At 45.6% G+C, this 26,204-nt stretch overlaps 1 protein-coding gene and 1 long non-coding RNA gene across 2 annotated transcripts in view; one reads left to right on the top strand and one right to left on the bottom strand.

Moving 5' to 3' along the window:
• LOC146862576 (uncharacterized) overlaps positions 1 to 26,204 on the top strand; it is a 276,686-nt gene that overhangs the window by 65,076 nt on the left and 185,406 nt on the right. The window contains exon 3 of the long non-coding RNA XR_014978153.1: positions 23,444 to 23,616. This is a non-coding gene — a long non-coding RNA (uncharacterized LOC146862576). The remainder of the gene's footprint in view (positions 1 to 23,443; positions 23,617 to 26,204) is intronic.
• Positions 10,850 to 26,204, bottom strand: part of KLHL2 (kelch like family member 2) — a 506,272-nt gene continuing 490,917 nt past the window's right edge. Inside the window, exon 15 of the mRNA XM_085641784.1 lies at positions 10,850 to 11,898. Coding sequence (XP_085497910.1) covers positions 11,870 to 11,898 — 29 coding nt within the window. The 3' untranslated portion in view covers positions 10,850 to 11,869. The remainder of the gene's footprint in view (positions 11,899 to 26,204) is intronic.

Below are 26,204 nucleotides of genomic sequence, written 5' to 3'. Positions count from 1 at the left end.
TTCATTCTTAAGCCAGACCAAACTCCAAACTCTCATAAAATAGTCCGGGCTCCCATCAGGTACATCTCTATGTCCCTGAAAAATAATATGAGGTCATCAGCATATAGGGCTATTTGGGGTTGGTGGTTGTCATCTTGGATGACCCTGTATCTGCTGCCTTCTCATGCCAGGCAAGCCAGTGGCTCCATTGCCAAGGCAAACAACAGAGGAGACAGTGGGCACCCCTTTCGCGTTCCTCAGCCTACTTTGTAACTCTCCGATACTGTTTGCCCTTTTCAAACTGTGGGTTCCGTGTACAGCATTTTAGTCTATGCTAAAAAGCCCTGACCCAGTTTCACTTTGGTCACTACCCCTTAAATAATTCTCCATTCTAGGCTATCAAAGGCGTTTTTGATAAAAACTGAAAAGGCTGCTCCCCGCCATGGTCATTGGCCTCAGAATCTACTATTGAGAGGAGCCATCTGATGTTCAGCGCTGTGTTTTTGATATCTGGAGGCCAGGATTTTACTTAGAAATTTAAAGTCAAGTTTGATAATCAACAGTGGTCTGTAAGACTTACATTCTTGCTCTGGCTTCCCGACTTCCCAGCAGTGTGATCACGAGTACCTCTCGTGTGGTGTCTGGCAAGCGTCCCGTGTCTCGCGATGCCTGATAAAGTGCATGGTTTTTACGTGTGCCAAGCTTTTTAAGATGTTCCTAGTTTTAGACTACTCTGCCCAAAAACCTCTTCTAAAGACTAAACTGCAGCACCCATATACAAACTGTTGCCTATGTGCCTAAGTAAGGAGGAAAACTTCAGCCTGACAGGCTTACATTATAAGAGATATATAGAAGGCCTCCTGTCCCTTTACGATTCCAGTAGTGACCATTACATTGTGCTGTCAATAGCCCCTAGAGATTCAATTCTGTTTCAAACGAAAAGTGGAGACTACAAATGCACTTCAGATTTTTTTTCCTGGATTCCCAAATAAAGAAGCTGGAAAGGAGGGAAGGTCATTTATGTCCTTAATAAAGATTCCTACAAAGCAGAACCACGACTATGTAAGTTACCATATCTTCTGGATTGTAGAATCTTCATTGAGAGTCTTAAATATTAGAACATAGTTGTGCCTCTTGGGTATAATGAATAACAACTATATTCAATATGAGGAAAACTAGAAAGCACATGTATATATTATTAACCAAAGACCAAGAGTTTCAGAGCAGCTCCACCATCAGTAAGGTCAGCTTTCATATCGGATTCAAGGCAATAATGCCTCATAAGTGTGGACTAATTTCCAAGTAGCCACTTTTCATATGTCGGAAATGGGAATGCTTCTCAGCCAGGCTGTGATGGTTGCTTAACATCTAGTTGAACAGTCTCTGGGTCTCCCTCATGGAGGCATTTTAGCCAAAGGGTCAAATAAGGATATGCAGGCTACAATCTAACGAGAAATGGACTGTTTAGAGTTGACAACAACTTCACAAATGTGAGCATAGTTACTAAAACGTTTGTTAGATTTGCATTATGACTTTTATCGTGGTAGAATCGAAAAGCTCTTCTAACATACAGAGAGTTTCAAGAATGCTCTACTGGAGAGGATGGGTTGGGAAAGAAAGCTGTACGAGTGATCGCTTGGTTAACATGAAGTTTTGATAGAAAAGGGAAGGACCTATTTGCATTAAACACTATATTATGATTCCATCACAGAGAGCGTTTGAATCACAGCAACACTATGGCTGAGGTGATCACTATAAGACAGTCATCCAAGACAGATGTCGCAATTAAACCTAGTAAATTATTTTAATGAGTAGACCCATTAACTAATGGTAAGACCAAATTGAGCTCCCTAGGGGGAGGCAGTATACTAACAGGAGGAAAGACTTTCTTTGGGCCCTCTAATAAGTCTTTAATAACAGCAATTTTGAAGAAAGATGGATGATTTTGAGCCTTTTCAGCAATGTAGCCTTTAATGGAAGACAAGAGAACAGCACCTTTAGGTTTAAATCTTTATATTGAGATTTGTCAACCAACAAAAACCATCACTGCAAAGTATATGCAATATCGTGGGTGTGTGTTATATTTTACTTAGCATAAGCGACAGCCATTTTGGCTGTGGTGTCTATTTCGTTTCCTTCATAATTCTCCCATCCTCTGCTGCTCGTCTTTTCACTCTGCTTGTGTTATCTATTTTAGTTGACTTCCTGATTCAGCTAAAAGCAATGTACGTGCTGAGGGTTTGTAGCTGCCAGTGCACCTGGTCTCAGATGTTAACTGTCGACCATTTACTGCTGCCATAAGCATCCCTGCTCCCCCTCCCACTTTGCTGACCGCATAGTTATTCATCTGCCCTTGTTTGCTGATAACTATTTCTAAAACTTGTTCTTCCTATTTCTGTTCACATGCTCACATTGCAGAAAACTGGTATAAAAGGGATGAGGGTTTGTGAATTCAGTGTACTACCTCCTGCAGCACTTGAGAGTGTTGTGGGGATGTGGTCTCACCCATGAGTGATTAATAAACTTGTTGTTTATTCGAACTCCAGTGCCGATCAATATTTTGTTGGTCTCTGGACCAGTGGACAAGAGGGTGACCCTGCCCCATTGTGCCCACTTTTAGGCACATTTCCACAGTTGGCGCCCGACTCGTGGGGCCCCATCGGAGACGCGGCCGTCTGAAGGAGTGGTCTTGATGGAGGATCGAAATCTTACTGAGGAAGCGCACTGCACGAGGAGACCTTTGTCTTTGCAGGCCGATGTGACTTTTCCGGTTTTCCCGATTTGACCCTCCAGGTGGTGGCTGGTCTCGACTGGGGTTTTCTTTGGCGTAATTTTGCAGTGACCATTAGGTCAACCAGAGATTGGCAGGTGGGAGTCCTTCCTGTGAGAGCGCCCCTGTCTGACTCAAGCGCTGGGCCGACCTATCTAAAGAGTTATCGAGCACTTGATTCAAGTCCCCCCTAGGAGAATCCAGCGCTCCGCCGTCGCAGTGGCCTCAGTGAGCGCTTCATGAAAAAACCTTTCTTGGCCCTCATTCGGTGCGTAAATGGACCCAATAACAAAGGTCTGGTGAGCAACCTCACCCTTATTTCGGCCTCTTTCTGGATCACTTTGCCCCCAAAGGACCGGGAGACTAGAATGGCAATGCCCGCGGATTTGGAGAGGCCAGACGAGAATAATTGCATTGGGAACATACGGGACCTCAGTTGTCGACAGTCGAGCGATAGTAAGGGCGTCTCCTGTATATGGGCTACAAAAGGCCTAAGTGGAATGCCGCGTGGCACCTGTGTGTCTAAAAACAGTGGACGAAGGACCCCCATCGGAAATAAAAAATTCCCGACATGAACAGTCAAAACATTTTCATAACAGAATAACAGGGATCAGAAGACAAATCAGCCATCCAAGGATGACCAATAAGAGTTCACTATGGGGTCCATTGTGTGGCCAAGTACTGTCTCCCCCCTCCCGCCCGCCGCCCACCCGAAATGCAATGTGAGAAACTGGGATGTAACATCCCCAGTGTGTCCCATTATGAGTGCGTCTTCGCCAGGGCATCCAGCAAGGCTTCCTAGACCGCCTGTTGACCTTTTGTCATCTCCGCCAGGTCCGGTCGCTGCGTTCGGCGTCTGCGGCCTTGTCTCTTCCAGCCCGATGGTGAATCGCTGCATCCGGGGGCAGAACTCTGACGGTCTTCATTATCCTGGGGGATTTCAACCCCTAACAGTGACTGGCCTCTGTGAGAGAGCGCAGCTGGATTAGCTTGCCGTTAAGGTGGAAGATGAGTCGGAACGGGTTGCCCCAGGAGTAGGAGATACCTTGCTGACGGAGATGCTCCGTAATTAGTCGAAAGTATCTCCGCTTCTGGAGGGTTATCAGGGCCAGATCTTGATATAAAGTCGGCGTCTGATCTTTGAAGGTGATAGGATGCATTGCCCGTGCTTTACTGAGTATTGCTTCTTTGGTCTTGAAGTCGTGAACACAGACAAGAATGTCCGCAGGTGGAGCGCAGTCTGGCCCGGGCCGGACCAACCCTGTGGGCCCTGTCTAATTTGATTTCCGTGGTGCATGGATTGCCGAGGATATGGTTGAAAAGTCCACTTGTAGAACCGAAGAGAGGCTCCGTGTCCGTCGTGGTCTTCATCCCTCTAATCCGGATGTTATGTCTACGGGAGCGGTTCTCCAAGTCTTCCAAGTGAGCCTGAAGGTCAATATGTTGATCCCGGAGGCGCAGGACTTCCTGTTGCAGGGTCGACAATTCCATGTCCCATGAGCCACTCGCTCCCCGATGTTGTCCACATCCCTCCTTATGTCTTGAATTTTGGACATGAGATCGTGTTTAACTGTTTCTAGATCTTCAGGACGTGTCGTAAACAACGACACAAGGAAGGCTCTCGTCACGGGTTCCTCCCCGGAGCCATCGGCTTTTGTGGTGGCTGCTTCTCCTGCGCCAGGGTGGTCCATCGTGCCACTGCTTTGTGAGCAAGAAAAGAGTTCCTTCAGGGTTTTGTGCTTCTTCCCTCGCATGGAGGACATAATCTCACTTCCACCCGTGTTGTATGTTGCGCGTGGTTCAGGTCGCTGCTAGCGCCAGGCAACCGGGTACTCCACGTGACCGCTTGCGTGGGTGTTGGTTCCATTGCCCCGAGATGCTGGCTCCAAGGGCCAGGTGTGATAGCCCCTAGCGCCGTTGTGGCATCTGTGGCACCTCCCCCTTGGGAGAGCGGGCCCCAGGCAGAGAAAGCAAGGAAATGGGGGGGCGAGCGGTGGACACACGGTACGCCCGCAAGCCGCACCCAGGCCTTGCCAGGTCGCCGCGCTCCACCCTCTGTGGCCACTCGCCACTCACTAAAAGCAGCCGCGCTCACACCCCCGGTGCTGCAGGATTCCTCCCCCGTCGAGGGGCGGCGGCCCGGTCACCCCAATGCAGATACCTCACGGGGCTCACGAGGGGCGCTTCACTGCTCCTCCGCTGCTAGGGGGCTTGGAATGCTGCGGGCCTGCAGGCGTGGAGGTACACCGCTCCCACGATCTCCATTGGCGGCAAAAGGGCGGGGGGCCAACAGCCCAGACCGCTCCCCCGCTGCACGTGGCCCTGTGACTGCAGCCGTGGTCAGGAACGCTGCCCCAAGCGGTGCACCGCGATCTCGGGCTCGGGCGGCTGCCAGCACCAGATGGGCATCGGAGCGGGGGCTGAGATTAGGCCCAAGGCCCACTGAAGCTGCCCGCCCCCCTATCGGCACCTCCGCTTGTCCAGCGGTGCGAAGCGATCACCTCCGGTGCTGCTGGGCGCAGGCTAGGCACATCCGATGCCGGCATCGGATGACTTGCTGGGACTCAGGCCTCTCACTCTGTGCGGCTCGCGGCCACGATGTCGCTCGGCATCCGGCGGGCCTACCTCCCCTCGCAACTCAGCAGACTGTGTCATGGGGTAGAGTGACGGCTCCAGAGGACCTCCGCCTTGCTGCATCCTGGTCCTGCTGTCACCTGACCAGGATGCAGTAATCGGTGGGTCGCCGTGCTGTAGAAGAGCACGGTTAGCGCAGACTCGGGCCGGCGGCAGGCGGGAGCTGAGGGCACAGCGTCCTAACTCGCCGCCATCTTGGCCATGCCCCCGAGAACGGCACCTTTGACTGAAACAGATGCAAGAGTTATGAAAGAAAGATATTTTCCAGGCAGGTAGCAGGGCTGTAGCCTCTCTATTAGTACCATAAACAAAGATTATTCCATTTGAATAAATATCAAGTCCTACTTGAAGGATGCTTGGCCTCCTTTAGAATGTCCATGCTCTTAGTGTATTTAGTTATTGCATGTTTATTACATTGTCCATTTAAATAAGAATTATTTTTGTTGTGAGAGATTGTAAAAACCCCTGAGAGATGGATGCACTGCCCGCAGTTTTAGGTAATTGATGTGTTGAGAGTGCTTCTTCTCTGACCAGTGGCCTTGCAGGGACAGAACTTTCAGATGAGCACCCCATCCTGAATGAGTTGCAAAAGGGACAATTTGCTGTCTTGCACCTTCAAGAGAGTGATTGCTATTCTGACATCGACATGTGGAGTTTGTTGTCCTAGTTGTTATTCTTCTAAAACCACTGATCTTCCAGTCAATGTTGGAGATGTCTCGCATGTAGTCGTTAATTCATAACAATGTAAATGCAGCAAGCAATGGACCCTAGTACGGAGGTGATTTGTCATGCTCTTGAATGGGAAGTCCTCAGTAGAGGATGACATTTCTTCCACATTGATGACAATCTCTCCTCTGATGGAAGCACTTTTCCTTTCACTGTGTCTAGTGTTGCTACCAGATAAGACAGAGCCTGAATGGGAGATGTGATCGATTGTGGAACTTTATTTGTAGACCGTGAATGAGCAAAATAAACTTTCTGTGAGAATGTTCTGTTCCACTTTCTGTGAGCTGGGCACTCTTATCATTCAGTCGTCTTGGTAAGGGTAAATTAAGATTCCTTGACATTGAAAGGGGGTTGGTACTACGGCAATATATTTCAAAGAAGTTCAAGGAGCAGGATTCTGACCAAAGAAGGCACCACATACAGGTTGTGTGTAGTTCCTACTTGAAACTTCCTGAGCATTTTTGATGTAGATTTAGAGCACACATTAAATTTCCTTTTCTGAGGTGAGACAAAATTGATGAAAGGCTAACTCTTGCTGGCTGTGCATAGATCCAATATTGGTCTGAACTAGTTCTTCTGAACTGTTTGTCTGAACCAGAAAATATCTTTAATAGATCCCTTTTCTCCTGTGTTGTGCAGGGACTAATTAGATTAAAAGCTTTTTCAGCAGTATGAAAGTTTCATTTTTAAGGGTGACCAATTGGAATCTCGAGGTTGACTTTGGAGAATTAGGCGATGGTATTGCCTTGAAGAGTAGAGAGTAACCCTGCTTTACAAGAGTGAGAACCCACTTGCCTTTTGTGATTTTTTCACCCACTCTGCCAGGAGGTTATTCAGGCATAACTGGCTGATATTGGAGGGCAGGCTCCCCAAAGTATTGGATGGCACTGATTTAACAGTCTTGCTTTTAGTACCTTTCCATTAATAGGTATATCTCTGGCCCTACTGCTGTGTATGTTCCTGCTGCTGGTAGGGCCAGTGATAGGACAGCACCCTCCAAGGGTAACAATGGTGGTATCTATGTTGCTGTTGGTACTTGAAGAATTTTCTCTTTAAGGACTACCACCTTGACTGTCTCTGCCTCATTCTTCGTTCTGACAGTCTCTTCATCAGTATGCTATCTAAAGAAAGAAAAACCTGAATACGTAGGTTTCCAAATTTTTAGTTGTGCATGAGGATTCGGCATAGAGAGGCCCACCAAGAAGAACACTGCAAAGTGACTCCATAGCAATATCAACAAAATGCCAATGAAGCTGAATCTATAGCCACAACGATCATTCGGTTGGAAACCAATGATCCTTCTTACACCATTTCCTCAAAGATCTCACTACTACGTCTCGGTATGTCTTCAGAAAAAGGCTTCAATCCATCCGAAATTTCTTGACTGGCATCTAAGAAGGGCAGTGGCACTGACAGACTTTAACTGTAGCTGCTGTTCCACACATTCTTCTCATACCACCTTGATCTCCCAGTGTGGAGGTGTGGATGTTTCAGGGACGGAGGCATATCTCCTTGTAACAGATGACACACTAATGAGTCCTTGTTGGTAGTGCAGTTGGAATGCTATGATGTTGAAAACTTACTAGAGTGATGGTGGTGATGGTGTCTTCTAGTCGAGCTGGTTTTTGATAGAAAGCATGTTGGGTGGATGCTTTCAATTGCAGTGCAGTGGTCTTCGATGGCGATGGGGACTGTCAACATTGGGAGTGGCAGTATCAGTTTTTCAGATTTCTCAAATTTTCCTGTCCTTCTGTCCCTGGATATCGCTCTGTTGGGGTTCTTTGGAGTTGTCGGCATCGCCCCAGTGGAAGTAGGCCATTCCCTTGGAGAACTTGTCAGGTCTTTCCTTCGCCTTTGTCCTCCAGCTTGACTCACAGTCAAATTCCTTATTTATACTTTAAGGTCCTTTTAACATTTTCTTACACATTTCACAATCTTTTATTGAATGAGGGAAAGGCAGACCCACTACACACACATGGGGTGGGTCTAGGGCAGCTTTCTGTCTTCCACCTGAGGAGCAGTTAATAAATTGGGAAGGCTTTCTCACAGGAAAAAAACATAAAAAAAGAATAGCCTTCCCACTCTTGCCAGATATAAAAGATGGTCATAGAAAGCAATAAAAATAGAGTTCTGGAAGAAAATGCTCAGAAAAAACACAGCTTTGAGAACACCCTTTGTGTTCCAGGATCCCACCAAAAGAGCCAGAAAAACGAACTGATTCTGCGAGGCAACTGCCAGTACAAGGCATCCAGGGTAGTGGATGGTCTTATAATGTAACTGTTTTCTACATCTTATAAGGTAAGTCAATCAGGCTGCACTTTTCCTCATTACTAAATGATGTAGAGAACAGTTTGTGCATAGGGGCTGTAATGTTGCCTTGAGAAGAAATTTGTTTATTATTACAGACATTATAACATTTGGAAAACCTTGCCCGTTATAGGTTTGGAGAGTGTTCCTCGGCATATTGACATGTTGGACTCTTCACCGTTGCTCAGAAATATGGATATCTATATGTTCAGTGAAAATAAAAGAAAGGGTAAAGTAACATTATAGTTAGGTGAAAATGTCAGTGACGACGTTCTAAACATACAAAACCACTGAAATTCACCAGTTATAGGGGTCCGTGCCCCGGGCCAAAAGATATTTAAGGGGCAGATGCCTTGCCCCCATTCCCTGACCCACAAGGGGCCCTGTGGACTCCATCCTCCAGGGTCTTCAAGGGGAGGGGGCTCACGGCCCTGTCCCCTAGCCAATAGCTGACCCAGAGATCCCCTCCCCATGGGCTAAAACATATTTTAAGGGGAGAGGGCATGTGTTCCCCCTCCCCGAACCTTACTAAGCCTCAGGGACCCCATCCCCTCGTAGGGCCGAATTGCATTGAAAAGGGGAGTAGGCCTTGTGGCCCATTTCGCCAAGCCTCAATAGGCCCCAGGGACCCATTCCCCTGGGGCCAAACTTAACTTGAACAGGAGGGGGGCACGCGGCCCCCCTCCCTGAGCCTATAGTGGCCCCAGGGGCCCCACTCCCTGGGGCCGTGGTGCTTGTGTGTGAAACCTTAAAATCTGAATCTCTCGTTTTCTAATTTAGCTGTGCTTCATTCATGCTCACCTTTGACCTGTTTTCAGCCTGACTCTATCCTTGACACCACACTTGCATAAACATTAGGTCACGAATCTAAGTTGAGACATTGTAGGCTGCGTAAACATGCAAAGTCAGCACAAAAGAACAGCTGATGTCTACACTGTGGCTTTTGTGTGCATTTTAAACAATGATAAAGCCTTAGACAAAGTTTGTTCAGATAAGCCTATCTTGTTATGCAGCTTCAAGACGCGACAGTTACACAAGGCACCAAGGTTGTTGATTCTTACTGATGGTCTCATTTGTGTGTTCTTCCCAAAGCTCTATCTATCTCTGGGCGTTCCTAGTCTGTGATTTTCCCTCTATAAACCCATGTAACTATTTTTCAGTGTGTTCGATCCTTGGGTATCTTGATGGTACTTGTTGGATGGAAACCCATTCATGAATGATTGAATAAATTATCCATGGTTCGACTTTGCTCTCCTGTCGATTCCTACTTACTTGATAAGAACCCGTGGTGAAGTGGTGATCCCTGCACCAGCAGGTTATTAATTAATCTGCTCCACATGTGGGTGGGTGCCTCAGTGCCCACCCCGGGCACCCACCAAAAAAAGTTGGGGCCGGGTGGATAGTCCCAGGGACCAGTGGCTCTAGCCGGCTCCATGCATGCACCCATTCTAGGTTTTGCGGGAGCCAGCATTGCTTCTGCCAGGCTGGAGTAGCTGCTTTTGTGCATTCCTGTGAGCAGGGAAGGCACAACTGCCCTTACCCGGTGGGAGCTTTAAAAATGCTCCTGCAAGAAGGGAGCAGACATACGTTTCCCCGCCCTCACTATTGCAGGTAGCGAATCAACTGTGTCCCAAGGGTGGGCTCCCTGGGATACAGTAATTGAGCCGATCCTAGGAAATGGGGTCCTTGGGGTATTTACAGGGTCAGGGAGGGGGGCTGTTCATCCCCATCCCCCTCCCCCTGAAGTTAAGTTCGACCACAATCCCCTTTTTAATAATGTTGGCCCCGGGGATGGGGTCCCCAGGGCCTGTCATGGGTCAGAGATGGGGGCTACATGCACCCCTCCCCTTAAGTTAAGTTTGGCCTACAGGGGATATGTTTCTGGGCCTGTTAAGGTGCAGGAGGGGGACCTGCGTCCCCTCCCCTTCTTAATGAGATTCATCCCTGGTGGATGGGATCCCCGGGGCCTTTTGAGGCTCGTAGAGGGGGGCTACATGTCCCCCTACCCTTCCTTTACATGAAAGCCCTGGGTGATAGGGTCCCCGGCACCTGCTAAGGCGCAGGGAGGTGGGGCCACGTACCGCTCCCCTTTTAATGATGTTGACTGCGGGGGATGGGGCCCCGGGGCCGTAAAGCGTCTGGGAGAGGGGGCACACAGCAGGAAATTATTCTCATGTTTATAACTATCAATGAAGATTCCATGATGAAGAACAGGACTTATTTACATTTGAGACTAATTTCCAGAATGTATTATATTTCAAATGTAAAGCATCATAACATATTGGAAGATTGAAAAGCAAATGTTAGGTATGTTCTGTCCCACAAACCCCTATTTAGAACAGATCTTCCTTGCATTGAAGCCGCCTCAAGATGGAAGAAATGCTATACAAAAAAACATACAAGCTTCATTCTGTGTTAGATAAGACAACAGGATAAGATGAGATAAAAAGTTTTATTTAGATAAAACAGCTAACAAATGACAGCCATCTCCAAAAGGAGGCTTTTCTTTGCCCACAAAGTCCACAAAAACGTTTTTCGCTTGCAGAAATATGGGAAAATACACAAGATATTTTCATTTTTGTTAAAAGAGCATCTAAACCTTCACATACTGAAATACTTCATAAAACCATGCACGTTGGATGGAAAATGTCTATGCCAAAGAGTAATGCAATGCACAACAACATGTTCAAGATCAAAATTAAGAAAAATTATAAAATTGCTCGTGCAAGGACAACTAATAATTTACATAGGAAAACATTTTGGCATCAGGTCTTCAAATGTCTTGCCTTTTCTCTCCTTCAGAAATGTAATTTTTGTACCATTACGCAATTTTCAAATATCAAAATATACAACTCTAGCACTGGCATAATTCAAAGTACTCTGCTGTTTATAAATAGTATAATAAAATTCCAATTAACTTTTACTTATACAATATATACACAAACATTGGATCACATTCATATCACGAAAGATGCAGTTCTTCCTATAAAAATTCCCATCAGTTGTAGTCAACTGAGGCAAAATTGAACAGTTAACCAAGAGACTAACAGTTCACAGCAGCACGTTCTCCCTGAAAAAGAACAGAGTTACTTCACGTGGGCACGCCATTTTTTTTCTGTCACAAAACTTTCGGAGTTCACCTAGTTTTGGCGTTAAATTGGTCCTTTTGAAAGCAAACTTTCCTTCATTGTCTGAGAACATTGCAAATAAAAAAGTCCCCAAGTCACATTCAACATTCGGAGGCCACTTCTGCGTCCAAGCAGAAAAACCCTAAACATTGCTTCTGTCGAGAATAATCTTCAGTCTGCCCTCCTCCATCGCAGATGCGGACGTCATTTCCGCCCTGCCTCAAAGTGCAGTCACAAGCAGAGAAGTAGAAGCTCAGCTACCTCGTAAATATACTTGTTGAAGCCTGCCGCTGGCGTTTACAGAAATCGGACTCCTTTCCCGGTCTCATAAGGGTTTATCAATAACTGTAACACCTATTACATGGAAAAAAGGAAACAGAGTTAAATATCATGGTTATCCTCAGTGAGCTACATGGCATGTATTGTGGTTCAAGAAAATGAAATTCCTGTAAAGTCTTCAAAGGAAATACAGAATATAACACAATACGTTTAAGCGGAGTCTTTCTCACAATGGAAAGCAAATATCTTTATACAATCCAGTTTATCCTGCACAATAAATAAGAAATTGAGTGGGATTCTTTCTAAAGAGAGAGCAATTAAGAGTCCTTGACTTGTCGGGCTCAGGAAAGCCACTTTCAGGCGCTAAAGGGAGGCCAGTGAGGCAGATGTACAACAGGGATCTGAGGGATGCCTTTGGTGTTCTGGAGTTGAGGGTGGGTGTTAAATTGTGGAAACATAAACGCAGACTAGGGTGTAATTTCTCTTCTCTAATTCATGAAAACACATCCGACAGTACAGGCTGCCTCCCAGATTCTGAATGCCCACAACCGCCAACAGCCACCCTCCCGTCCCACAATCAAAAATCTAGAAGGCATGAGGTGCCCACCAGCCACACACACAACACGCGAGTTTTAAAACTTCATACGCACACAGGGCGCGAGTGCAGAAAACCCTGCCCTCGTGTCACTGTGTGCGCAAGAGCATTAGGGATGTGGTGTCCAGAATCGCCCCCAACACCGTGTTGTTCCTTGAAGGTTGAAGGGATGACTTTTCCGTATTCAGAGTCAGACCCAGCTTAGCCAACAATTCCACGCATGCTGCTGCTGACGACTGAGCTGATGTTTGTGAAGGCACTTTGACTAACCAGTCGACCAGGTACGGAAACACCTGATGTCTTTGTTTCCTTAGGAAAGCCGCCACTGGATCCAGACATTTTGTAAAAAATCTTGGAGCTGATTTGAGGCCAAATGGCAGTACCTTGAACTAGTAATGGTCTCTGGCTACTGCAAACCGAAGATCCTGCCTGTGGGAAGGATGAATGGTGATGAGGAAATATGCATCCTGTAGATCTAAGGTGGTCATATGATCTCCTGGGTTTAAGAGTAGCAGAATGTCTTGGAGGGAAACCATCCGGAAAGATTGCTTCTTGAGATAAGTATTTAGAGATCTCAAGTCCAGAATAGGACTCCATTGGAGAACATTCTTTCGGACTAGGAAAAAAACGGGGAAAAAATCCCATTCCTCTCTGGGAGATCGGCACCGGTTCTATTGCTCCCTTTCGGAGCATTACCCGAATCTCCCGACGCATCGGATGTAGATGCCTGATTTCTTGACGTGTCGGAGGAGTACAAGGGGGAATCTGAAGGAACTCTAGAGTATGTCCGAATTGTATTATATTGAGGACCCATCGGTCCGTAGTTATTTTTTGCCAATGATGAAAGTGAGAAGCAATTTTTCCACCCAGGGGAACTTGTGGAGGGGGAGTAATATATGTAGCCGGATCCTGAAGGTTGTCACTGTCTTCTGGAATTGTCCTTTCCTTGACGACCTCCTCTTCCTCTAGTGGCAGATCTTGTATAGCCCCCTGCCTGTAATTGACCATACTGCTGACGGTATGGCTGAGAAGATGTTGAATAAGAGGGGTACCTGCCCAGTTGGTATCCTCCTCTACATGATGCTTGGCCTCTACCTCTAGCCCCCCAAAAGGGCACCTTACGGTACTGTAGTTTTCCTAGGGCATTTGCGGTATCCGTATCCTTCTTGATACTTTGAAGCGCATCATCCACATGATTCCCAAACAAGTCTTCCCCATCGAAGGGAAGATCCAGAATCTTATTTTGGACCTCTGGTCTAAAAGCTGTAGCTCTTAAGCATCCCTGACGGCGTAGCACAGCTGCTCCCCCAAGTGATCTGAAGGCCGTGGTCGCGATGTCCATCTCGCAATCAATGACTTCAGCCAAAGCCCTTTCCCCTTCTTGAAGGATCTTCTTGACCTCTTGTCTACTATCCTCAGGGATGAGGTCTATGTATGGTGTCAGGTCACACCACATTTGTCTATCGTACCTGCCCAGAATGGCAAGGGCATTAGCAGCTTTAACTAGAAGAGCAGATATGGACGAAAACCTTTTCCCTGTATTATCCAAGCGCCTACCCTCTCTATCGGGAGGCGTTGTAATAGGAGCTGATGGATTTTTTAATTTCTGTTGTGCCGCTTGGGATATAACCGAATCCGGTTTGGGATGGCCCACTAAACAAGCTGGAGCATCTAAAGGAGCTTTAAACCTCTTTTCCAGTCTGGCGAGCACAGGTGTGACCGTCTCCGGTGTCTTCATGACCTTCAGGCCTTCATCCCACACATGGCTAACAATCGGAATAGCCCGAACTGACTTCCGGTATGGTTCTTTAAAATCATACAAGAAACACTCCGTCTGTGTTGTTGACATCGGAAGCTCAAACCTCTTAGCAGCTCTCGCCATCAAATTATGGAACCCGCTGATGTCTTCTGGCGGAGAATCAATAGGTACTGGTGAGGGAGAAGAAGGAGATGGAATAAGGTAATCATCCCATTCCTTGTTAGGGTCTGTTATCTCTCCGTCTTCTTGGTCATCATCAGTGGTGACAGGATCCTGTTGATGCACTGGTTGTGGTGACCTAGGTGAAGGCTCTGGCAGTAACTCCCTGCTTCTAACTGGAGTAGTAGGAATGGAGCGTGGATGCGGAGCAGGTAACGGTATTTCTTGAGAGGCCGGAGTTGGTGGAAACCTCTTTCTATAGTCCGCCAGCATAAACTGCAGATCCATCATTAAGGAAGACGCCATGCCAACCATCTCTTCCAGGTAGCCCTGGCGATAATATTGCTGGGAAGGATATTGATAATCTCCGTATCCCTCCTCAAAGTCATCCTCTTGGCACTTTACATGTAACTGCGAGGGGCTACTGGCAGGTCCTTCATCATCATCTTCTTCTGAGTCCTGCTCTTCCAGCAGGTGTGATGGCACAAGAGGAGTAATCTTGCTCGTGGAGATGATTTCTGGCGTAATCCTCCTCTTCCTGGTAACTTCCAGCTTTTCTGGTGTTTTTTTTCATCATCGACGAGCCCATCAACGAGATCGTCGTCGAGATCACCGATGATACCATTGTCGCCAATGTCGCCGTCGACACCAACTGTAATGCTTTATCTGTCGTCGACGATATAGTTACTGTTGTCGCCGATCCCATCGTCGCCGATCTCGTCGTCGAAACTGTCATCGTTGCTGAAGAAGTCGTCGTCGATGCCGTGGTCGATGTTATCGGCATCAAAACCTTCGTCGACGATGACGCCGTCGACAGAGAGCCAGCTGTAACAGGCAGTGAAGGCTTCTTGGAAGTTAACTTTACCTCAATCTTCGTCGTCGACAATGAAGATAAGATCGTTGACGATGCAGTTTTTGGGGAGTTTACCTCAGGAGGCATAGATGACAGCTTCCTGAAGGGTTGCTTGACTTGAGGGTGTGATTTTGACATCTCTGAACTCATCTTTTTTGTGGGTTTTTCCCCCGAAGCATGTCCCTTACTCTCCTTTTCTCTAGGCTGAGGAGATTTTGAGGGACTGCGCCCAGAAGACCCTTGAGTGGTCTGTTTGAGGGCCTTCTCAGGACGTTTCTCTGAGGAATGAGTATGAGGAGATCTTCTTTTTTTCTGAGATCTCCTAGATGTAGAGGAGGATGCCTCATCACTGTCACTGGACATAACCTCCTTTCTGGCCTTTAGCTTCTGAAGCCATATCAAAAGGCGCTCTTCACGATCCCTCAGGGATTTACTTGAAAATGTACGACATACCTTACAGTCTTTAGCTTGATGGTCCGGATAAAGACAGTAAATACAGTCAGCATGAGGGTCATCAGTGTAGAGCCTCTTCTTGGAACAGGTGGCACAGGCTCTAAATAAACCTTTTTTCTCCTTTCCAGACATTCTCAGATAAAATTCACGGAACAAAGTTCTCAATATCAAGTAGAAAGTGTAGATTTTGAGCAGAGCTCAAAGGAGACTCCCTAGCACAACATACGGTAGAGGGGCAAAAGGTTCTCTCAGGAGTGTTCTAGAGGGTGAGAGGTTCTGATTGGTTCAGGGACAATTTTGGTCTCTTTTACATAACAAAGGTTATGGGTTGCAAAAGGGAAATGAGCCTAGGCCTCTTTTCAGTTTGCTATTTATCTAAGCATTGCTTATTCATATACCGGAGACTCCCGTCTCGACGACGGGGAATGATTCGGGCATGTGAATTTATGAAAGCTCCAATACTGGAGTAACTAGAAAACTCTCAAAATCATCCTACACAAATTCCTCAATGGCCCATGTCTCTTGTAGCATAATAATATCAAATTTGGTGACAAAGTCCAACCAGAGTGGGTCTTGCTGTTTGGAGCGGATGCTAGCGATATGCCAACTAATCAGCTTTATGGCGGGACCATTAATAAAATCCAAAGCAACCTTTGGAGGGTATACAGAAGCAAGAAGGGCCCTATCCAATGAAGTTAGCATCTAAGGTGAGGTGGGGTTCGATCAAGTCAATCATTGGCATCCAGATCTATCAAAGGCAGAAAGCGATTGGAGGTTAGAATTAAAGGACAAGTGTGTTCGCTGGTCATGGAAAGGGGACGCAGAGAACCCGGCCGTGGCCTGGGCTGCAGGAAACTGTAGAAATATCTTAATGCAAAAATTTTGATACAGCCAACGTGTAGGTTATTGCTCCTATTACTAGAAATTAGCTAGTGCGCTAAATATGGGTGTTTACAGTTAATAATTATGCAGGCTCCTTTAAGTTCTTAGGTGTGGGATCAATCCAATCTACCCTCCTTGCAAGGATAATGTCATTATACTCTTTGATGTTAAAGTTCAAACGTTCAAAGTTCAATGGCAAACCTTGTTAAGTTGTGTAAATGAATGCTCAGTGTCTGGAGGCTGGAGTGGCACCAGTCAGGAGGGAGATTAGGACGTGGCAAATTGACCTTATGCAACCAGAGTCTTCATCACCTCGAGCGATGAGGGAGCCTTGACTTTCGGCCAGCCGCAGTGGGCCATTTGCTCCGGACGGAGATCTTACGACTCCCACAGCTGTACAAGAAAGACTGGCTAGCGGGACCATTATAGACAGAGGGGGAGCAGGCTGCACACTGGACACGTCGGCCACTACACACACAGGCCCTGCTTAAACCCCAGAGCTCCTGGGCCCTGTAAAATCGTCAGAGCAAAAGGGGCCAACAGAGCCTGAAACTAAAGGGATCCTTGCCCCATCATGTTGCCTTATTAAAGCTGAGACACAATACTCCAGGCTCTTCATCCTCTCCTTCAAGGGGGTTATAAAGACTACAACAATGGCTCTGAATGTATCTAGCATTCTCCTCCCAGGTAGGATTTTGGTAATTGGCAGTGAGGAGCTAAGTAATTCCAGATTGATGTGCAATACGCTCAGAGTTCGTAGTGGCGCACCACCACTCACGAGGTTTAGAACTACTGGGCCTTTCAGACTGATGTTTCCGCTTACCAGAGGGCCAGTTTTCGCTTCCACCCGAGATAATTGACACATTATGGTCACTATTCGAGACCCTAAGGGCTAAAAGGACCAAGGTCTCTTCAAAGTTAGGATCCTTTGACAAAGTTCCATGGATATACTCGGTTTTGTTCGAACCATTGCACTGTTGATTGTCTAGGTGCACCAAAGAAGATGGTGGGGTATTAAAATGATCTCTCAAATCCAAGGAAAGACACCTCTCTGTGAGGTCAGTCTTCTTAGAGATCACCATGACAGCTCTGACAAGGAAAGAATCCAAGGAGGTATGCTGGGCGGTAATGGCTTTGTTTATAGCTTTTTCGATGGACTTGCCCTCAGGTAACTTTCTCTTCCCGATAATCCACTGTAGAGTAATCTTAGGATGGAATAAGATAAGCAGCACAGCAGCGCAGGACAAAACGGGAAAAGACAGAGCACGTTCAAAAATAGAAGCCCGGCAAAATCTATGAGGTGCTGTTTTCCAGATTAAAAACAAAAGGAGATCCACTCATCACATTAGCAAGCTCCTAAAGCCCAGAAGGGTGGCCAAGCCCAGCCTCTTTCGGACGATGGCCGTGTATGTCCCACAGGAGAAGTGATGGTGCTTTATAGTGCAAAGTTACAGCGTCATTGGGAGCAGAGGTGACGGCCCCTCCTCCTTTGGCCAAATGTCTCTTGGGACTGCGAGTCCCAGCTGGAGAAATTGGCTACAGCAACATTTATTACAGTTGAGCTGTCACATCAGAATGACTGCTTTCTTCAGAAGGAACAAAAAACCAATGAATTAGTAGGGTGTTGAATGAATAGGAGTAGTTCAACCATTTATTAATCATAATAAAATAACCCCAACTGTACACTAAAATGATACTGATCCATGGCCTCATAAATTAACTCATCCTTTGGAGTCATGACACTGTATGGTCACTGAACTCCAACCAGCCTATAATGTCCTTATAATGTAAGGAACTGGGTACTTTATCCCATATTGTAAAAGACTGGGCTTGCCAATCGATGATTTGTAATGAGAATTAATGTACCAGATAGTACATAACAATAACTGCATTCCAAGATAATATATCTTCAGCTGTAAACCATAAGATGTGCACATTGGCAAGATCTAGTATACCCAGAAAATGGCTGAAGTCATATGCCATAATTTTCATAAGCCGGAACCAAACATTTACAAGCATTACATCCTGAATAAGGAAGAGGATTTTCCATCATTGTGAGGAAACAAGTCTTCATACTCTGAGAATGGTCATAGAAAGATGCATAAGTTACTGGAGAAATAGTTCTATGCAATAAGCAATGTGCAAGAAGCGAGAAATTGGGGCATGGCAAAGCTTGAGACCAACGAGACATGTGTAAATGTCAGGTACATATGAGGTAAATTAATCGTGAGCCGGTAGAGTAGATTACGTTTTTTTAAACCCCCTAAAATTGTTTAGGTGTACATACATAAATTGTTTGTTTTATTTTTTCAAAGTGGTAAACGGTTCTGAGTCCTGAGAAGAACCCATAAAGTCACAGGTTTAAAAAAGCATTGACAATTGCGCAACCAACGAGTGCCCAAAAAATTGGCACTGGAAATCAGGGTGGAAGGGATTGTAAAAACGAAGCTAACAATATCACCGGTTTTATCAGTACAGCATTGTTAAGTTGCTAAGCCCATTGAATAAGGAGTGTATAAATTCTTGTTTATTGAGTAAATAACAAAAATCTCCTGTTTGGGCAATCAAAATTCAGAACTGATATATTTGTTTTGTGTATTGTTTGTATAATGTTGTTTGTGTCCAATGTCTTGGTGTAACAGTGATGTTGGGTGGGTATAATGGATTGTAAATATTAGGATACGTTTATACTGTTGTTTTGTGTATGATGATTTTTTCAAAAGTGGTAAATTTATTGATGGAAAAAAATGGTGATCACTGCTATTGAATATAGTGGTCATGAAGACAACTAAGTGTGTGTAAAAAGCAAGTCAGTTTTCTGTGGTGTTTTGAACTCATAGTGGCTCAGCCTTGCTGACGGAAAAGTGTTCAACCCCTGGTGTAGGTGGTATACTTTTAGAAAGTTGGCATTTTCTTACTTTAGTCATTTGGTGAGTGCTGTCTGTCTGATGCATGTCTGGGGAGGATGACAGCTGTGCTTTGTGTATTCCACCTAGTCAGCCACACACAGTGGGAGCTTAGGTGTGACTTGAGAAGGCATTCTGTGAGGATGTAACAGAGGAGCTGCACCCAGGATCACTTACATCTGAATAGGTTGTGCCCTGTCTCCACACAAAGGACTGCCTACAACTCTGTAGTGAGTCAGGCATTAGGAAGAGAAGATCTATCTTCACTTCAAAGGCATGTCTTTGAAGTCCCCCCCACTTCAACGGCACAACTGGGTATAAGTACTGCTCCTCTGACACCACCACGTCACTACACTTCTGGGCCTGTGAAGGCTCTGCCAGAAGTTGGACTGCTGTGCTGCTGAAGGACTGCCACTCTGCTGGACTGCTGCTTTGCTGTACTCCTGCCTTACTGTACTGCCCTGCTGCCTACTGCTCCCCTGCTTGGGTGAGAAGGACTGGACCTGCACCGCTTGAAACCAGAGGGAATCCAAGGGCTAGCTGGCTGACCTCCTCATCTGAAGTCTCAGGGACATGAGACTTCCAACTACCTGCTTAAGCACGTAGACTCTGCCATCTGAGAGTTTGCCCTGCCAAGAGGTACCACCCCCGCCCTGGACCCTTGGAAGTGAGGCCTAAGTTGATTCCTCTAGAAAAACCCACACATCCTCTGTCGAACCAGCGCATCGGCGTCATTGTGTGCATCAGAACCGGTGCATAGACCCTGTTGCGTGGATCGGAACCAGCTCATCACTCGTGTTGTGTGACCTGTACCAGTGCATCGCCTACAGTCTGTGGATCGGCCCCGATGCATCATCTTCGGAACCACAACAGCACAAGGTCGCCGCATCTCTGTCGACGGCATCCTCAACAACAATGCTGAATCTCCACATTACAGCTCTGTGCTCATCAGAGCCAACGCACTGTTGCTGCAGATTGGCACATTCCCCCTGTTGCATGGATCGAGACTGACACATGGGTTCGACTGCACCAGGCATCTTCGAAGTCGACACAGCCAGGATCAAGGCCCTTTTGCCCAGCAGGCCTCACTGGGTCCCTGTATCCGGTCCGCGCTCCATCGCGATCGGCGTGAACGTTTGACTTTGTCCTGGTTTGGCGTGACCAGATATCCCCAGTAAGCGCTTATTTCTTCTAACTGTTATTTTACAGGTTATTCTTTAAAAAATCATGTCTCAAGTTCTCCTAATTCGATTTTTGTCATTTTGGTCTTGTTTTATTTATGAAATTAAGTTCTATTATTACAACCTGGTGTGGAATCTTTTTGTGTGGTGTTTTCACAGTTTTACTGTTTGAAGTGTTGCACAAATACTTTACACATTGCCTCTACGTTAAGCCTGACTGCTCTGTGCCAAACTAGCAGAGGGCAAGCACAGGTTAATTTAGGGTTCACCTGTTTCTTACCCTGACTACAACTGTGGTTGTTGCCTGACTTGGGCTCATACCCTAGTCAACCAACAACTCAATTTCAAACAATGAAGGTGCCCTCTCTATAGCTTCCACTAACTTCATTTTGGGTTTCACTCTTCCATGTGATAAAGTGTGCCCTAGATATTTCACCTCACTCAACTCGGACTTACATTTTCCAGTCCAATTGCCAAGCCAGCCATTTGTGTGAACAATCTAACCCCTTCTCCAAGATCACATCATGTTGTTCCTTGTCAACACCCCTGACCAATACATCATCTTAGAAAAATACCAAACCCCTTGCGTGATTTGCTAGAACATAGCCAATGCCGTAGCCAGCCCAAACGGTATGATCAAATTGATATGTCCTATCAGGAGTCGCAAACGACGTCAAATGTTTGGATTCAGGATGTAAACAAACTTGGTGGTAGACGCTTGATATATCCAATGTAGTAAAACAGTTAGCATTATTTATACTCAAAAACATTTCATCAATGCGTGAAAAGGGATGCCTGTCCACCAAAATGTTATCATTTAGATCTCTCAGGTCTACACACGTGCACAACTTACTATTAGGTTTTCAAGTCAAAACTATGGGACTCGATGGTTTCAATTACACCCTCATCACACGGCCATTTAAGTTCACACCTCAACTGCTCCCATAATGCTAACGGCACATTACGGACTTTACACAGTTTGGGAATGGCTCCATCCCTTACAATTATGCAATGCTGAAACTTGCACAAACACCTCAATCTTTCAACAAACAGATTGGGAAATCTTGCACCCCAATTATTAACCCCAACCTCTCCCAAGTAACACTTGATCGGGGTGATTGGGATCAAGCACCACTCCCAATGAGGTTTGCGCCTTCAATCCCAACAACATCTTTTCTTTCTCTACCACATATACCTTACCCATTGCCCTCCTGCAACGGTACTCTAATTCTGCATTAAAATAACCCAGCATGGGTAATTAGCTCCACAATATCCAACTGGTTTAACATCAGTAGGAATTAAAACATTGTTCTTCACACCTTTCCATTTAACACTATTTTTCAAGGTAAACGATGAACATGAATCAGCGAATCAGCCCACATATCCACCTCTCCGGCATTTATGTTTAACACACATTTAGGAGGATTATCTGTACTTACAGATTCGCACTTCTCATCGGCTCGGATGTGAACTTCACACACCACCAGCACTCCTATGCTTCTCTCATAACTGCCAACATTTGTTTCACACACCATATTGTTTTCTGTTACACAATCATTGTCACACCACGTTTCTTTCTTGCATTATCTTTTACCCTCCACACACATGAAAAATGATCCAGCTTTTACATTTAAAGCATCTGGCTGTAACTGCAGGACATACATTAGACTCACGCTTCCACATCTGAACATTGCATTCTCCTTTGCTCTACATGTGCTCCCATCACATATTTCTTAGTTTTAGTATTTACTACACAAGTTTGATATTGTACCTCTTTCAAATTTCCCTGATCCTTGTTAAGTTTCTTTACATATCAAGAACTATTTTCGATACGTTGAGCAATATTAATAAACTTTTCTAAAGATGGATCCTTCAACCCGAATAATTTTTCTTTTATTTTCATATTGGTAGTTTTATTGGTCATCTGATCTCTGATGGTATCCTCTTGCAGACATTTAAATCTGGATGTAGCTGTCAGTGATCTCAATACCACTACGTACTGTTCTATAGTCTCTACTGGCAACTGGGCACAGGAAATATATTTGTGCCTCTCAACTACCACACTTATTTTCTTCCAAAAGTTTTCCTCCAAAGCCATTAGCACATTCAAGTATTTGTCATCCACAGCCTCATCAGAATCAGAACCAGCTTTATCTTCATTCTCACTCCTAGGTACTGGTAGTGTCTTCAATACCTTGTTCAGTATTTCTAACTTCCGCTTGGCTACAAATACATCTCACCCCAACCGCCTCAAGATATGTTTCAAACACCTCCTTCCAATCTTCCCAAAACATAATGGGAACACCGGGGTCCTGTAAAAACACAGGAGGGGCATTTATGTTCTAGGTAACCATATGGCATCAACAAAACAAGTTAACATAAAAATGTAGTCACCACTGTCTGTATGTTTGTTTTTTGAAAATGTTTTATATTGCGCAAACTCAGCCCAAAGGTATTGGAGCGCTTTACATGAGCACCAGTTACATTACACAAGGACACATTAATTTTTGGTAGGCACGGGGAGATTAAGTGATCTTCCTTGAATCTCAGGATGTTGAGCCGACACAAAGACTCGAACCCAGTTCCCCAAAACCAAAGTCAACAGATCTGGCAGTTACGCCACATCCTCTCCCTTGGTTGTAGTTTAACACAACAAATAAAATAACAATGGTAGCCACCATCATCATCCGCTGTTCACCAATAGCCTTCTGCAATATCCTTTTATGATTCAGGCTTTTGATAAAGTCTAGTTCTGTTTTTATTTACTATCATTGCTTTCCATATGCAGGATGCTGCCCTGACTAGACCACTGTCTTTTTTCAATCTCCACAGACTTGTCTGTGCAAGACCACACCTCCAGAGCCTGTCCTGACAAGACCACTGTCCTTTATCAATCTCCACAGACTTGTCTGTGCAAGACCACGCCTCCGGAGCCTCTACTGCATGACACTCAACTCCAGGAAAAGTCAAACCCTCGTGGCACCAGATGGATCTTCTCTTTTGAGGTAAGTTATTAATACAGTGAGTGCCAATGTCGAATACAATTCAGGCAATACTGAATGCTCGCTGCCACCTTCCAATTACTCACATACGTGCATATTCAGCTGCTTGTATCTGCGCACTCTGCTCTGTGCACACCTCGCACCTCTCGTGGGCACTGTGATTCAGAACCGGCTTTAGGAGGGGGGTGACCTGGGGAGGGGGTGCTGACCTCTGGGGGGCGCTGTGTTTAGCAATAACATGATTTAAAAACACCTGCTGCAGAGTTACTTGTGCGTACAGTTTTCAGGCAGCAATAAAAATGGCTAGATAACTTTTGTGATAATGCTCCTGATACAGAGAGAGATCAGAGTTTTGTCTAGTGGCAGGTTTCGCTTGCCATTAAGTAGCGCAGAGGGTTAATATGTCTGTTGCAAAGAACTCGTACCATGCAGATCACAGATATGTAGTTTATGTGGATAGCTGAGTGAATTACGGCTTTTACTAAGAAGATCCCTTTGTTACCACAGTTCATAAGATACAACCCTAATACAGAACAGTGACTGTTACAAACTGTAATCAAAGAGCTGCAATTAAACTGCATAAAATAGCTTAGGACCTTAGCTGTTTTCCCCAAGTCTTACCTTATCTATTTCTAATGTTGCTGAAAAGGGTTTGTATTGGTAGATACACATTCTTATTAGTAAAGTCAGCCTTTACCAGTGCTTTAAAACAAATTAAATGTATGTGAGAGAGTGTCTATGGAGAGATGAAGAGCACTTTTGCCTGGTAGTCATGAGGGGATCTGAGGAGCATGGCATGGGGCAGTGGCGTCTCCTACGGCAGAGGAGTGTCACCCCACTGCTTTTAAGCAGTGTAAATAAAGATAAAATAAAATGATAATAACTCAATGTTATTATAATTTTATTATATCCTGCTGCGCAGTGCAGCAGTTCGGCAGACGGGACTGCTCTGTTTTCATAGCAGGGGAGGAGTAGTGGGCATGAATGTTTGGCTGGCCGTCTCTGGCCACCCAAACATTCATGCTCACTTTGCAGGTTCTCCAAATACAGCCTAGGTGGAGAACATGCCCAGGCCCTCAGTTACCGTCTGAGCGCCGAACCATGGCACTCAGACCAATCACAATGCTGCATTGCAACATTGTGATTGGCTCAGGGATCCTGGAAGCATGGGTGCTTCCTGTTTCAGTGGAGGGAGGAACGAGGAGGAGAGACGTGTTGAGGAGGAGAGACGTGGTGAAGAGGTAAGTGGTATTTACTTTTTCTTTTCCCTGTCTCGCCCCCTTGCAGTGCCAGCCCACTCCGCCCCACCACCCCCTATCCATGACAGCCGCCACTGCATGGGGGCCGCCAAAAACGATTGTAGGACCTGGCGCGCAGAGGGCTAAAGCCAGACCTGCCGTGATCAGCCCATAAACTTATCTGACATCTACCACCTGGATAGAAATACGGCAGTACAACAATCCTGAGCCATGACTAATGTTAAAAAAAACAGCATGGGCATGATAACTTGCCCATCGGAAATCTTTCCTTCTGACCATTATCCGCACACTGGTAACTCAAAAAGAGTTGCTGCTCACACAATTTTGCTCATCCAATAATTCTGATTTACAGGCCATCCTCATCACCATTTTTATGAGGAAACTTCCATATACAGATTACAACTAACCGGCTGATTCAATTTCAACCGCCTACATTGTTATTAGAGGGTTGGAATTGAAACCGGGTAGATGTCAGTCAGAAAGCCTTACTAATCTTGTCTTACCAATGAAACACAGTTCTTGTTGTCACTAAGTAATACCAGTCCACTGGGAGAAAGTTCACTGATAAGAGGGAGAAGAATGGCACTAGTGCCAACAATTTCTTAATAATCATGGTTACCTATCACTGATAATCACAGTCTTTGCCCATAATACCAATTGAGGCTGATGAGAAGAAACATTACATCTGTTCATACTACTTACACACAGTTGTATGGAGTCGCTGCTATTATCGACCCTCGAGGGACACACTGTCCAATCTCCTCCGAATGTATTACTATTCCAAAAACTGTGCTTCTCATCAGAGAAAGGGAATTTGTCACTGTTTGAGAGAAAAGATCCTCCCTGACTGGGCCGCCGCTTATACTGTAGCCACCGCTGTGGAACCAAAGGCCGGAAACTTGAAGCAGGTTTGTCCCATTGGATCTCCAGAGCTTTGGCGATTTCTCGCTGAAAACGTGTAAGTTCCAATGCAAAATGGGACTTTTTTGGGAAATGATCAAAGACTTGACCGGAATGAAGCTGAATTTCAATCCGATACCATGTAACTGGTGGTCTGATACTTTTCACAGCAGGTTCACCTAAAGCTCTGGAGCAGAAGTTTCCGAACTTTCTTCTGGTGCTCCAACAACCACAAGAGTACTGTTCCAAGGCCCACAGGAATTAGGGGAAGGCACTTAGACACTCTTAGGGTGTTAGGCAGATGCTAACAGCAAAGTCTAGGCCAGGTCCATTAGCCACTGGTCACTTGGGTATTTCTGGGAAAAAGGTTTCTTGCAGAGTTTTCAGCTGTGACTACACAGGTGGTCAGCCAACTGAACCTTTGAGTCCACT

This window comes from Triturus cristatus, chromosome 2_2 (assembly GCF_964204655.1).
Source record: "Triturus cristatus chromosome 2_2, aTriCri1.1, whole genome shotgun sequence".
In the NCBI taxonomy this organism is placed as follows: Eukaryota; Metazoa; Chordata; class Amphibia; order Caudata; family Salamandridae; genus Triturus; species Triturus cristatus.
Note: the sequence above shows the minus strand (reverse complement) of the source record. Positions and strands in the feature narration are given on the sequence as shown.